The 15,886-nt window shown below is 42.7% G+C and overlaps 1 protein-coding gene across 1 annotated transcript in view; it reads left to right on the forward strand.

The window, feature by feature from the left end:
- Positions 1-4,095, forward strand: part of MAP1B (microtubule associated protein 1B) — a gene marked incomplete at both ends in the record, with an annotated part of 103,278 nt that extends 99,183 nt beyond the window's left edge. The window contains 2 exons of the mRNA XM_080702863.1: positions 2,351-2,589; positions 3,940-4,095. Of these exons, the coding sequence (XP_080558989.1) occupies positions 2,351-2,589; positions 3,940-4,095 (395 nt within the window). The remainder of the gene's footprint in view (positions 1-2,350; positions 2,590-3,939) is intronic.
- Positions 4,096-15,886: the final 11,791 nt, after the last annotated feature.

Consider the following 15,886-nt stretch of genomic DNA (forward strand, 5'->3'; position numbering starts at 1 on the left):
TTCCAGAATATAGATATCTTTATATTTTTTTAAAAATTTCAATAGAAATTTTAAAAATTAAATTATAAAAATTGAAAATTATAGGATTTGTGGGGAAAGGGTACCAGAGATTGAGCCCAGTGGTATTCTACCACTGAGTTATATCCTCCATTTGAGACAGGGTCTCACTACGTTTCCCAGACAGGTCTTGAACTTGGAAGCTTCCTGCCTCAAACTCCCAAGTAGCTGGGATTACAGGCATGTACCACCAACCTTGGTTATAAGATTTTTTAATGAAAACTTTTCACCAGTTTGGAAATACCTCATTGAAGGCAATGTTCTGTTTCCTTATCAGCTAACAAATACTGTAATTCCAGTTGACCAGTTAGGACCCAGTACAAATTGGAAGGAAAACTCTGAGGGTGTTTTCTAGTTCTCTCTCGCCCCATGGCCTCACTAATAGAGACTTGGAACGCTGTTTTAGATTGAAATTCCACTTGGCAGGACTAGATATCCCCGACTTCTAATCAGTCCCGATTGACCACTGATTTATCAGCTTCTCAGCAGGGACTTAGATTTTGATGGAACTGGGCTCTGGCAGCATAGCTTCCTTCTGTTGCTTCAAAGCATTCACAGGGAATTACCCTAATACAGTTTATTTGCTTTATGTAATTATCCAGGGATTTTAGATCACAGTTCACAGAGGAATATAAATTGACCTAAATACATAAAGCAGAAAGTAAGTTAAACATTTCTTTGATTTATTAGTGAACATCTAAGAGATGTCCCTTTGGGGCTCTCAAGTCCTATACATTTTAGGACGTATTAGTTACAGCTGCAGATTTTCAGTTTATGTGAAGCATCAGTTTTAGAACTCGGGTCTCATCAGATTTGATCTTTTACACACACACACACACACACACACACACACACACACACAATTGGATGCTTAAAATGAGTGTGAGACCATCAGATAATTAATTCCTTGGTCTGAAAGAACCAACAGCTGACCTGCACTAAGGAGAAAGCATGGAATCCATTCAAGTAGATAAAAAACCAACTGAAATTTGCTACCAAATTTTTCAGAACATATACACCCTAGCCCACAGAACTGGCTTTTTAAAAACTCTTTTGGACATTTAAAGGATAATTTAAAAACAAAAATGATAGAGATGAGTTAATTTTAATTTGCTTTGAAGATGTTTTTAGGTTTCTAAAAAGGCCAAGTTGCCTTATTAACTGATTTTAAGAACAAACTTACATGGACTTTTGACAATGTCCAGTTTGTGCTTCTGTGAGCAATATTTATTAGGTAGTGATGGAGTGATTTGGTGTGCAAGGGAAAATTGCAAACATGTTTAATGATTAGAACAGAAACTCGCACACTTCCATTACAAGTCAGAATTCTTCAGGAGGCTCCCAAATGGATATTGTGAGGGCTTTCAGCCCATATCCACTAAAATGCCCTGTGAATCTGCTTATAAAATCAGTTTGTTTGATTCTCACACTCCTTATCTCCCTAGTAGTAAAATTGTACAGTTGGTGGAATTCACTGGTAGTTTTGACCCTGGGATGAGAGTTTTTAAACAGCCATTGGAAAAAAAGAAAGAAGGATCTTTTTTTATACTTATAGAGCATCTAGCTAGCATTTTAAATGGTTTTATAGCAATGGTCTCAAACTGTACATTAGAATTACCTAGGGTTAGCTGGGTATGGTGGTACCCACTTGGAATCTCACTACTTGGGAGGGTCACAGACTTATGGTCAGCCTCAGCAAGCAGTGAGACTCTCATCAACCTAGTGAGACCCCATTTCAAAATAAAATAGAGCTGAGTCTGAGGTGCTGAGGACCATAAAGACTATAAGGGGTGAAGATTTGAATCATTTACTAAGTCAAATGTTAGGACATATTATATAACCACGTGCAAAATTGCTATATAATAAAACTAAAATAAATTACTAATATCCTTTAACTACAGTTTGCCAGATGTAGATGTTTCTTTTTGATTTAAAAATGTTTCTTAAATCACTTTTCAAGTTTAGATGCACATCAGTAGCTCCTTTAGGAGGGATATTACTATCTGTTCATCATTTGGAAAGGTCTTGAAACTCTTCTTACTTCCCAATGGATTGTCCACAAAGAAAAACCATCCTATTTGGTTTCTCCTATTGAGATGATAAACAACCTTGATATATTTTCTCAAGTTGCTCGTGTAAGATGCCCTCTACACATTGTCAGGGAGATGGGAATGCTATCACCTCTTCACATGTCCCAGAGGGCCTGCTTTGGGATGAGTGGGGAAGGTGTATTGATGACCAGGTCTCTTGACAGTGCCTTGACCCTTGGTTTGTCTTTCTTTTTTTACCAAAGGACCTGGAGCCACCAAGACAGCCAAGACCTCAACTGTGCCTCCAGGCCTCCCTGTGTATTTGGACCTGTGCTATATTCCCAACCACAGCAACAGTAAGAATGTCGACGTTGAATTTTTCAAGAGAGTGAGGTCATCCTACTATGTGGTGAGTGGGAATGACCCTGCTGCTGAGGAGCCCAGCCGGGCCGTCCTGGATGCCTTGTTGGAAGGGAAGGCTCAGTGGGGCAGCAACATGCAGGTAAGGGCATGGGACTGGGTCTGGAGTGCTGTTGAGCTAGGCCCAGAGGAGAGGGAGGGAGTCCCATCTAAAAGGCATCTTTGTGATTGTGGCTCCACGTGAGGTGCCTCCAGTCTGCCACACATTAGTTTTCTGAGGACAAAGCCAGGTTAACACTCAGAAGCTACTTTACAGCAGCGTGGTGGACACCACCACCAGCTGCAGCCTTGGAAGACAGCCAGCTAAGGCATGACTCAAAATGGCTGCAAAATGGGCTGACGGTTCATTGTTCTTCCCTCATAATATACTGAGTACTGTGAGTGGATCACAGAGGTTGTGTTCCATGGGAGGGCTGCTGAAGACTTGGGTTTACTCCACTGTGTGGTAGAAGCAGACTAATGCTAGGAATGTGGCCATTTAGAAAATTACCTGTCCAGGTAAAATTCCAAAGGAGGAACATTGCTCCCCAAAGAATACTCCTCAGTTCCCAGACCTCATGTTGCCTGTGAACCACCCCTATCATTTCATCTGTGATCTTTGCTTATCTAAGTTTTCATTTGTGTTTAAAAAAATACAAAAAAAATTACCCATAAACTGAAGTGCTTCTTAATGCTAAAGGACTAGCAACCTTCCAGTCATGGAGGTGCATGCCTTTGATCCCAGAACTTGGGAGGCTGAGATAGAAGGCTCACAGACCAGCTTCTGCAATTTAGTGAAACCCTCAGCAACTTAACAAGACCCTGTTTCAAAATTTTAAAAAAATTGGAAAGGGTTGGGGTGAGCCAGGCATGGTGGCTCACGCTTGCAATCCTAGTAGTTGGGAGGCTGAAACAGGAGGATCCGGATTCTTGGCCAGCCTCAGTTACTTTGAGGCCCTTCACAATTTAGTGAGACCCTGTTTCCAAATAAAGAATTAAAAAAATGGAACTGGGGGTGGGGGAGAGTAGCTTGGAGGTAGAATGTCCCCTGGGTTCAATCCCAGCACCACAAAAAGAAAAGAAAAGAAAAGAAAAGAAAAGAAAAGAAAAGAAAAGAAAAGGGCTGGGGTGTATAGTTTGAGGTAGAGTGCTTTGTGTTTAGTTCCCAATACCAAACAACTAAAAAAAGAATTTAAAAACTAATAGCCAATTGAGATGAATTGACAAGTCACTAGTGGCTTTCCATTCTAGTTTTCAGCTCCTACCAGAGGAGAAAACAAAACAAATACAAATTTTTTTTTTTTTTGCAGCTGGAAAATATAAGTTGAAAAATCCTTTGCATCTCTTTAGGGAAAAAAATTATTTCCCTTCTTCTAGTGATCTAATACCTTGTTCTATTTTTCCATCTGGTTTCCATCTCTGCCCTTAAACCCCTATTTTTCTCTCCCTGCAGGTGACTCTGATCCCAACTCATGACTCAGAAGTGATGAGAGAGTGGTACCAGGAAACCCACGAGAAGCAGCAAGACCTCAACATCATGGTTTTAGCAAGCAGCAGCACAGTGGTTATGCAAGATGAATCCTTCCCTGCATGCAAGATAGAGCTGTAAAAACCAAGGCCCACCACACCACAGGATTTGAACTTTGTTTCCAGAAATTCTTCAATTTGAAACTACCTTTTCTAACACATCAACTCATCTAATTAAGTCGCCGAACAATTACCTGCCAAATGCTATCCTGTGTCACGGTGACACAAGTCACCGATATTTCTCAGTTTTTGCTAATTGCTAAGGGAAGTAACAGTATTCCCACAATAGGGTTCAAGTTACTGCAAAATTACCTACCCCAGTTCATCTCTGCTGAACATTTGGAAACCATGCACTAGCAAACCCAACTGACTTCTGCTAGGTAGAGGCATTTGTCTTAGAGAGAGAGAACTAGAGAGAGAAAGAGGGAGGGAGAGGGAGTGAGGGAGTGAGCACACAAAGAGAATGCAGGAGAGAGAGAGAAAGAAAAAGAAAGAGAGAGAATGAGAAAGAAAAAGAATGCAAGAAAAGGAGATGTAATGGTAGAGTTCTGGTGAGATACCCAGAGAGAAAAAGAGAGAGCAGGGTGGGGTAAAGAGAAGATAACCAACAAGCAAATGTGTGTTTGTTTTCTCAGGCAGTAGGTCTTCTGTAGTCTACATAAGTGACATTTTCCATTTGTGTCAGTCTGAGTCATCAAAAAGGGTCTTAATTTTCTAAAGCAAGTTGGCTAGAAGAAAACAAAAATAACAAAACTTGTTAGGAGGGCATGTGAGATTTTCACGCCTTAATTAAGCTCCTTCAATTTGAAGGCTGCACACTGACATAATGTAGCGAGTGTAGACTGGGCACGCGAGTGGTTTGCGCCCCGTTCAGAACTCTGACTCTTTAAACACGTGAGCAGATCGGTCTAAGGCATGCTCCCAGCACCTGTCCACCCACACAGCCCACACCGCGTCAACAATTAAACCTGCATGTGGCAACACCCGAGTCCACCCCAATTAACTGAAGCAAATACCAAAGCAGTTGGGAGTACATACGGTAGACAATTTGCCTTAGGAAGTGACTTGAATGTACAAAGCTACTTGATGCACTTATTTTTTAATGTGAGACAGCAAGTTTATAAAACATCCGTGTAGGATTATAGATACTTCAGTTAACAGGAGCACGAGTGTGCCCGCGGGGGGCGGTAATCGAAGCTGATCTGATTGGTCCGACAGTTTGATGCTGAGTCATGCGTGTTGAATACCACTTCCATGCCCCTGTGACCCCTCAGCCAAACGAGTTGCGCCTATCATGGCTTCTTTACTATTTACTGCAAGTTCAAGATTGAAATGGCTTCTATGATCAGAACTGGGAAAACAGTAAATCTTACGGTGGAAGAGGTTCTCAGCAAGTGTACAGTATTTACCTTTCTTTGTCTTACATTGGCTTTTTAAATTTTCCATTAATTTCAACATAATTATGGGAACAGGTGTACAGAATTTTTTTTAGCAATGTGAGAACTTTTCATAGATGAACTTTTTAACAAATGTTTTAATTTACAGGAAAATGCAAAGAAAATTTTCAAGTGATAGTCTTTTTTTTAATGTTTCGTAAGACAAAAACTGAATGTTTTTCGAAGTTCTGGCAAGATTGAAGTCTGATATTGCAGTAATATATTTATTAAAAAACCCACAACTCCCAGGAATAACAATACCTCCCACCCTTTGATTCCCATAACATAAAATCTGAGTATGGACTATTGGAGAGTGGGGGAGAATGGCACGGTAGGCTACTTTTGGGGGCCTTTATACAAGTACATCACCCAGTGGTATCCTGCATACTTTTTTCAGAGTCTTCAACCATGAGGTAAAAGAGCCAAGTTCAAAAGAACCCTAGCACAATTTTGCTTTGGGAGTTTCTTTTCTGGAAAAAAAGAAAAGAAAAGAAAGACTAGATTGACAGCAAATGAATTCCCAACTCCTGCGTTCATCATGTAGAGTTCAGATATAATGTCCATCATCGTCCTCCTTGAACCATGAGCCTGCGAAGCCAGATCATGAGTAAAGCTGATGTCAGTTTGCAAGTTGCAGGCCAGTGCCCCCAGCGTTCGGATGTGGCCAACTTCTCAGTGACAACTATGCTGTGGTCTGTCATGTCATGTTTCCTGCAGACTCTTAAGATCTATGGAGTAGTGAACAATGACCTCATTTTATTTTCTGTTAGTTATTTATTTCAGAGTTAACATTTTAGTTTATTTGTCTGTTAAGCGTATGTTTTGCACTGCTAACCACTATGAGGGTATAAACAATGCTTCTTCAGGGTCCCTGCACTGAGGACCTTTGCAGTCTACTTAATGCTGTGAATTACATTTTCCAAATGTTTAATTTTTTAATGAAAATTAATATTCTATTTTTGTTAGGCCTCTCTAGGAATGCAGTTTTTATTTATTGCCCTGTTTCTTTCACGTCTTTAAAAATAACACGCTAAAGGTACAGAAGTTTCACACATGACAGAAGAGTCATTGTGACCAAAGTGGATTTCATTGAGGATAAACTCATCTACTACAAGCTTCTTTTATGAGAAGCTCATAAAATTACTCAAGGTAATTATTCAATGGTTAGCTGTTGAGTTGGTCTACATATTGCATGGAAAAAGAAACCATTTCTAGCCTTCTTGCCAAATCCAGACCTCTGGTTGATTTTCCTTTGATGAAAGATGAAATTATTTTCAAATTTCTCCAAGTTAAATTTAACATATATAATTTTGCTTTAAAAAATACAAACATTTTAGGAGAATTATAGCCAGTCTTCAGTTACAAACACTGTACCCTACTTCTCACCCACCCCCAGCCCCCATGGGATTTAGTGAGAAGAATATTAAAAAAAAAAAATTGCCACTGGTCATCTGGCTCTTTTTTCTATGAAATCTATCAGTACAGTACTCCATTCGTTATTCTCAATGATGGCCACAGAGCCTGAGTATTCCAGGAACACCAATATTTGTATTACAGGTTGCTCCTGTCCTTCCAGATACCTTTTCTACCTGTGTGACTAACCTAATGTTGCTACTTCCATAAATACACAATTCATTTTAGCAACAGCCATCAGAAAGTACCATGTGCATTCATGGTGAGAACTACAAATCGACACAGACTTCTAGGAGCTTTGTTCATGCTGATTACTCAATCCACTTGTGTAGATTGAATATTGGAGTGGAAGAAATTCCCACTCTCTTTAAATGATGCGATTTTATCAAGATAGCACTCATGATCATGACCTTTTTGGTAGTATTTCTTAAACAAAATTTTACAGAGACGAAATGTTAGCGATGACCCTTCATTTTCAATTTTAACCAATTCTATTCCCTTTCTCTCAAAACCCCGACCCCCGTGCATGCATTCTCAGTCTTGTGGTGGGACTGGATCCAATGACTGAACCCTCCCCCTTCAACACCATGTCCATGGAGTTTAAAAGAAGAATTTTTTCTTAACGTTACATATCATAGTGAATGGTTTCCCCCCGTGTATATGAATGTTTTAAGTGTCTCCAATAGCTTATGAAGTTTAGGAGCTTTCCAATATTCATTTAATGAGATTTAGTCATTTGCTAATGGAATTTTTTCCACCTTCCATATTCCCACTGTTACCAAATTTCAGCTCTGAGGAGCTGCTCTGCAATTCTGGAATTGCTTTTCTTGCCTCTTTTTAGTCGCCTGTCGCAGGAGGTTCCTGCTCAGTAATGATATTGTGAGTTAGAATAATAACTTCTTTTATTTTTTGCGCTTCAGATTTAGGAGAAAAGATCCTGTTTCCATGTGAAAGGAACTGTAAGCTTTTATCTTTTAACCAACTGAACAACACACCAAAAGCAGCCTAGGAATGAGCATTTCTTTGAAGGCAACTAGGTTATTCACCTGGTGTTAAACTCTATTTACTGTTTTAAAAAAAAAATCTGTGACTTTCTGAAGTTTACCTAAAAGGCAGCATCGAAAACTGAAAAGGAAGGAAAAGATAAACAGCTTCTCTGCACTTGTTTGGAGCTCCCCAAAACAGGAGCCATGGAAGAAAGGCTCGGGTCAGGCTGCCCGAAATTTCGAGAACACCTGCGGCCGGTGGGTCGGTCTCACTTTCTCCGCATTGCACGCAGCCTTCCCTTTCCATCCCTGGAAAGAAGCGGTCCTGAGCTGGCTGAGAAGCACTTCACACTCCTCTCTCTTGTTCTGAATGGTGTTTGTGTCAGTCTGCAGCTGTGTATGGTATTATGTCTTATAATCCTGCATCACTTCTATCCTATCCAGTCATATCTAATGTAGAAAATTAGTTTCCAGTGAAAGTAATATGTAGTGCTTTTATGATATTTGTGTGCAATATCCCCTCTTCCATTGAGGATATTTGATGTAAAGGAAAAAAAATCGGTTCCACAATAAAATACAAAAGTGGCAAAAGTCCACGTGTGTGCTGTGCTGTTTCTAACTTTGTGTCCGCAGTTGGGCTCTGCCATCCATCCATGATGGGCCACTGAGTTCTTTTCAGAGTGCTCTCCCTGGTTTCTGGCCAACAGCCAAGAGGGTCCTGCTCCTATCGCAACTGCTCCCTCGTTACCTTTTTATAGCCAAGCCCTAAAAGATGTTAGAGTCTAAGAACAGAAACTGGGAGGCGAGGGGAAAGATGAACATTAGTGCCTAAAATGTAAAAGTAGACCAGAGTAGCTGAAGGAGACTATTGGCAGGGTTTCCTGCACACACCACAAATAAACGAAAATCAACCTACCTCTGCCACACCCAGCCAGATGACCTGCCATTTAACCTTTCTGGAGACGAATTCTATGGCCCCTTGTGAGGCTGGCATTCCTGAGCCCTCTGGGGCCAGCCTGCTCGCTGATGATGCTCAGCGTCTTGCCTCCCTTGTAGGTCCTTGTTTAAGATTGCTGAATAACTTCTAGCTAACTGTGTGTGTGTCCGACTCACACCCAGGAACTACAAGTTGCTGAGGAAAAGAGTTTATAACTCAGGAAACCTAAGAGTAGTATTTCCTCTCTGCCAGTCTGTACCCAGCAGTGGGTCATAACCTGTATTGTGGGATTTATTATTTTTTTTTATTTTTTTGGTGGTACTGGGGTGCCTGAAAAACCCTTCTACTTCCGGGCTACACTCCCAGACCTATTTTTATATTTTTATTTGGAAACGGGGTCTCCTCAGCCAGCGAGCCTGGCTACGAACCTGTGCGATCCTCCTGTCTCCGCCTCCCAAGCGCGGGGATTACAAGCGTGCACCACCACTCCCGGCTGGATTGTGGGATTTAAAATCGGGGGAACAACATAATTTTGTCTAGTGGATGAGGCAAGACAAGAGGCAATGAGACTACAGGATTGCCTCATAGTTGGCCAGGCAGGAGATCTTCACTACCTTACACCTATCAGATTAAAATTTAACTGTTAATCCTTTTCTAGCCTATTGCCATGTTGCCCAGTTCCAGGAAGTCTTCCTTCCTGGACATGAGCATGGACCTGGGGTGATACCCTGGTTTGCCTAGGCTGCCTGATTGCAGGACTTCTGTGTCTTGGAACCCTAATATCAGGATTGGTCCCTAGCTGACTCTGCCCTGCTGTTTACATGCTGTTTACACTGCAACAAGGGCTCATAAAATCCAGAGGTGAGTTTAGGCGACAGTAGGAGGAACACCAAGAAGCGACCTCTACCCTGAGCCCTGGAGCGTGTGTGTGTTCATGTGATGAGCAAATTTTGGGCGGAGGCAGCCGCTCACACAAGGTCTCTCTGCAGAGAGCAGGATTGGCACAGTTGAGCAGACTGTTCAGAATGGCAGTAGGGAGCCCATGACACCCCAAGTAGTCCCTCCACTTGCCCCAGGAAATGTGTCTGGAGGACGCTCAGTGCAAACCTCCAGTACTTGACTCTGTGTTGAGAGAGAGTGGCCTCAGAAGGCCACTGTAGCCTGTCCTCAGTCACTACAACTCTCTCACATATACGGCTTTTTATCTTGCAGTGTACCTGCAAACCACCGGGCTGTATTGAGTGGGTTTTTCTTTTGTTTTGGTACTGTGGATTAACCCTATGGACATTCTGCCTCTGAGCTACACTCCCAGCCCTATTTTGTTTTATCTTGAAACAGGATCTCACTAAGTTGCTGAGATGGTCCTTGAACCTGCAGTTCTGTCTCCACCTCTGAGGTACTGGGCTCCAGTGGCTTTATCAGAAGTCATAATTTGCTAAGAGGGTTTCTGAAACCCCTCCAGAAACTAAAGGGTTAAACATTTGAGAAGAGGGCAGGAGATCTTCACTACCTTACACCTATCAGATTAAAATTTAACTGTTAATCCTTTTCTAGCCTATTGCCATGTTGCCCAGTTCCAGGAAGTCTTCCTTCCTGGACATGAGCATGGACCTGGGGTGATACCCTGGTTTGCCTAGGCTGCCTGATTGCAGGACTTCTGTGTCTTGGAACCCTAATATCAGGATTGGTCCCTAGCTGACTCTGCCCTGCTGTTTACATGCTGTGGAGAAGAGTTAACCTCCTTCTAGGAGGCAAATTTTCTTTGGTTCCTTTATTTCTGACTTCCATGCAAATCCTCAAAAGTCTGTTGAGGTTCTGTGACCAAATATTTTCTCCCCCTTTCTAATTATATTGCTCATTCTAGATGCTTTGTTTGGGGAGAGGGGTTGATTACTGGGGATTGAGCCCAGGGACATTCTACCTCTTAGCTATACCCCCGGCCCTTTTTATTTTTTCATTTTTTGAAACAGGGTCTTGCTTAGTTGTTGAGGGCCTCACTGAGTTGCAGGGGCCATCCTTGAGCCTGTAATCCTCCTATCTCAGCCTCCCAAGAACTGGGATTACAGACATGCATCACCATGCCCAGCTTCCCTAAAACCTTTGAATGTAGTCTTCACTCAAGAATTCTTGGTCTCTTGCATAATTCCAGATCACCATTCCTTCTTTGATCTGATGTGGTATGTCTGGAATTCTGGAGCCATCTCTGCAGTTTTGAGCACATGCAGTTCCTTTGCTAGGCAAAGTTACCTTGGCTTGCTGTGGGTTTGTTGGCAGTGTTTCACTGATGGAGCAGTGCCTGTTTCACAGGGAACACTCTCCACACAGCTGTCTTGCGGCCCAGACCATGTCCTCTCAAGCTAGCAATGCACACTCCTCTAGAGCAATCCCAGGGGTTTTAAGTGCCATGTATAAACTGATGACATTTATAGTTGTGTGTGCAGCTTGTACCTCTTCTTTAATATCCAAGGTCATAAATCCAACTGCCTATTAAGATGTCCAGTAGGGATCTTTAAAAAATACCCCCAAATTAGCCAGGTGTGGAGGCTGGCACATACCTATAAATTCCAGCAATTTGGGAGACCAAGGCAGGAAGATTAAAAGCTTGAAGCCAGCAGCCTTGGCCACTTGGTGAGACCCTGTCTTAAAATAAAAAGTATAGCCGGGCGTGGTGGCGCACGCTTGTAATCCCCGCGGAGGGAGGCGGAGACAGGAGGATCACGCAGGTTCGAAGCCAGCCGTGCTGGCGTAAGAGACCCTGTTTCAAAAATATAAAATAGGTCTGGGAGTGTAGCTCGGAGGAAGAAGGGCTTCCAGGAACCCCAGTACCACCAAAAAAAAAAAAAAAAAAAATGTATAAAGGGTTAGGGGTATAGCTCAGAGGTAAAATAGTCCTGAGTTCAATCCCCAGTACCCAAAGAAAACAAGAAATATGCCCCCATATAAACCCTGATCTCTCTCCCCAAACTATTTCTTCCTTTAGGCTTTTCTACCCAGTAAGTAGCAAATATGTAATTTCAGGGTTTCGGGTAAAAAATCCCAGCCTGTCAGCAAATTCTGCTGCCTTAACCTTCAAAATACAGTTAACGCACACAGTAATGATGCTCTGCTCAATGACAGATCACATATATGATGGCATACACACTACACAGGCCAGGTGTGAGCGCGGGCTATGCCTGCTGCAGGTTTGGGTAAGTATACTCTGAGGGTCACACAATGACCAAAGCACCTACAATGCATTTCTAGAAATGTTTCCCTGTTTTTAAACATGATGGTGGATCCAGTCCAACTCCTCCCTCATTCACTGTGACCACCCCCAAGCCCCCGGTCAAAGTCAGCCCCTCCTCTCCTGAATTGTTCCCATGGCCTCCTGGGTTCCTGACTTTGTCCTTCCAGCTTATTCTCCATGCAGTAGTTAGAGTAATCTTCCAAAAACGTTATGTCAGAGCATGCCACCCATGCCCCAAACCTTCAATTAGGTTGTTGCCTCAGAGCTAAAGCCAGTGCGTTAACTAATGGGCCAGCAGGCCTTACACCATCCATCCCTCCCCCTACTCTTCTCTCCCTGACTCTATTTCCCACTTCTCTCTGCTTCCACAACCTACCTGAGCCTCACCGGGCCCTCCCTGCCCTCAGACATCAATGTCTCCTTTGGGGCCTTGGTCTTTACCACTCCCTTTGACGAGCTTTCCCCTGGGGATTAACTCCATGGTCCTTTTCCATCACGACTGTGGGTCTTGTTTCCAGTGTCATCTTCCCAGGAAGACTGCCCTATCATCCTGTCATAAGTTGCAGCCTCCGCCACTCAACCAGCACTCTCTTGACCTCCGCTTTGTCTGCTTATCACTTACTACCATATGACACATTATACTTACCCATTCTCCTAAATGCCACGAAGGAAGCAATTTTGATCTTGCTGTATTCTGTGACGGTTTTAGCAACTCCTGGTGCGCAGCAGGTATTTATTAAGTATTTGTTGAATGAATGAACACATTTACTTAGTCTTCGTTTGGCACAGTGATTGTACCATGCAGTTGGAAAGTGGGTTTGGAATCAGACAAACTTTGCTTTAACTACTGTTCTTGTCACTTTTTAATCATATAGCCCTGGAAGTTTTACACTAAGTATCTCCTTTAAAATGTGGTTTGCAATCCTTACCCTGCAGGGTTGCTATAAGGTTTAGGGAGGCTGCATCCAATTAGATAGAATAATGGCCATTCAATAAGGAGGAGTTGTTGGCATGATTTTTGTGATCAAGGTGGCACTTGATTGCAGGTGAGCCAGGACCTGGGAAACACCCACTCCCAACAGTGGCCCAGCCCCCTGTCACTACAGGAAATCGGAATGAGCATTCTTGGCCTAGTTCATATACTATCATAGTATCATAGGCATATTAACTTCTGAGGGTTTTTCTTTTTTTATGGTACTGGGGTTCCTGGAAACCCTTCTACCTCCGGGCTACACTCCCAGACCTATTTTATACTTTTTTATTTGGAAACAGGGCCTCTTAAGCCAGCGTGGCTGGCTTCGAACCTGCGCGATCCTCCTGTCTCCACCTCCCAAGCGCGGGGATTATAAGCGTGTGCCACCACACCTGGCTGAGGGTATTTTAAGGATTAAAATTTTTTAACTCTGCAGAGAGGAAGTATCATGGGAAATAAAAAAGCAAACAAATTTTCTACCATTGGGTACATCTGAGGATATAATGTCCCTCTTATTAATCCTTTATACATCTCCATAGTCCTTGATCCAACATTTAAAGCCCATATGGATTTTGCTTTTAGATGCTTTTGCCATCTTGTTTTCTGAGCATTTTAAGCTCTGATCTACAATCTCTAACATTCAAACACAACACATGGCCTAAGTATCTATTTTGTTTTAAATAAAGATGGCAGTGGTTACTGCCAGACCTCAGGGGCATCGCCATCCTTTGTTTGGACTTCCTGGTCCACACAGGCGATGATATCATACAAGGTCAGCATAAAAGCCAAGTCAAGAGGGAAAGAAGAGGTTATTTTCAAGCTAAGAACTTGTTATTTAGAATAAAAGGCAATTTTCCCGACATAACTATAATGAAAAGCACTCCTCTCTCCCTGTTTTCTAAAACAAGATATTTAACATTTGTCATTTTCAGTGTTTGAAAAGTCCAGGAAAATATACAATCCCATCACACTATCTGCAATTATCTGGTCTATTTGGCTTTCACTAAAACCCAATCTCTCCCAGCCCAGCCCACTGACATGCTGTCTCTTTCTCATCCACATTAGGGAGGTTGCCAGGTACCAATGGAATCATCTTCCCCTGACCCATGTAAGGTCGCATCACAGCATCTTTATTTTGGAACTCAGGACTCCTGGCCCAGTTATATCCAGACATCAAAATCCTATAAATCACCCTTTACCATTTTCCCTGCTGAACCTTGTGTAGAAAGAATAATGAGCCACTCGGCATCGCTTTTATTTTGTGTTCATTTTCAGAGTTAGGTAAGAAAAAACTAATGTTACTCTTCTAGCCTGAAGAATATCATTTGTAAATTTGCCATTTGCCACAGATATTATTCTTGGGTATCATCTACATTCCTACAGAAGTCCACTGGGTGCCCTGCCCAGGGTTTCTGACACCAGCACTATTTATATTTTGGACAAGATGGTCCTCAGGGAGGCGGGAGCCTATCCGGTTCACTGTGAGATGCTTACTGGCATCCCTGGCTTTACTCACTAGCTCCCAATAGCTGCCCCTCAGTTATGACAACCCAAAATACCTCCAATCATTGCCAAATGTCCCCTGGAGAAGAAACCACTCTTGGCTAAGAATTACTATCCTGGGCTTAGTCCTGAGCACACCTGCAGACAATCCCACCAGAAGATGGATGGCTTCCTGGTCTCTGCCCATAGGTGCTTGCTGGTCATGGTCCTGTGCTGGTGTTGCACCAGGAGGGGGCCATAGGTGCCCCAGCCAAGGGAGTTCATGCATAAACTTCCCTGCTGTCTTGCCCCTTGGTGGAAGCTGCTGAGCTGCATTTCATACTCTGAGAGTCCCCAGCAGGAGCGAGTCTCCCCATGACCCACTCGGTTCTGCACCCTTGTTGGGCTTGCCTTTCTCCCCTATCACAACCTTTCCCTCCCTCCCCTGCTTTTTTCCGGGTCACCTCCAACCACATACTTGCACTCAAATTCCTGTCTCTTGCCTGCTTCAGGGGAGACTTAACCCTAAACAGTGCTGAAACAACTTTGGAGGAGCAGTTCTTAGGAATTAGATCGTGGCTCTTCCATTCATTGAGGTGTCCTTGGTATTTAATTGCTTCTCTAAGATTTTGTTTTCTTATATTTAAGGTGCAGTGGTAATAACATCATATCCTTATATTTCCAATAAGATAATGAATATAAAGAGTTTAATAAGCCAGGCATGGTGGCGCACACCTGTAATATCAGTACGTGGGAGGTTGAAACAGGAATATTGCAGATTTGAGGTCAGTTTCAGCAACTTAGTGAGATTCTCAGCAACTTTTAGCAACTGTTTTAAAATGTAAAGTGCAGCCAGGTGTGGTGGTGCACATCCAGTACTTAGGTGGCCGAGGCAGGAGGATCACAGGTTTGAAGCCAGCCTTAGCAAATTAGGAAGTTTCTCAGCAGTTTAGTGAGACCCTGTTTCCGGGAAAAACAAATTAAGAAGCAGTAGGGGTGTAGCTCAGAGGTTGAATGCCTCTGGGTTCAATCCCCCATACCTCCCCCCCAAAAAAAAATCTTAATGCTGTTTGGCTATAAGAAGTGGTTCAATAATTATTAGCTTTTCTGAGTACAACCCTCATGTTGTTGCAGCAAAGAGGAAAACCAGAATGATGAAATATATCCCGGGAAAGACAGACAGTCAGTGCTAGCTGTTTCCAGCTGGATGGGGTATTGCATGCCTATAATCCCAGTACTTGGCAGGCTGGATAGACAAATTTCAAGTTTGAAACCAGGGTCAGTAATTTAGAGGCCCTCAGTAAATTCAATTCTGTTCCAAAAAAAAAAAAAAAAAAGGTCTGGGGGTGTAGCTCTGAGGGTAGAACACTCTGAGTTCAATGCCACAGTACCCCTGCCCTCCAAAAAAAAGCTACCTCTC

Source organism: Muscardinus avellanarius (assembly GCF_963383645.1).
Source record: "Muscardinus avellanarius genome assembly, chromosome: 1".
In the NCBI taxonomy this organism is placed as follows: domain Eukaryota; kingdom Metazoa; phylum Chordata; class Mammalia; order Rodentia; family Gliridae; genus Muscardinus; species Muscardinus avellanarius.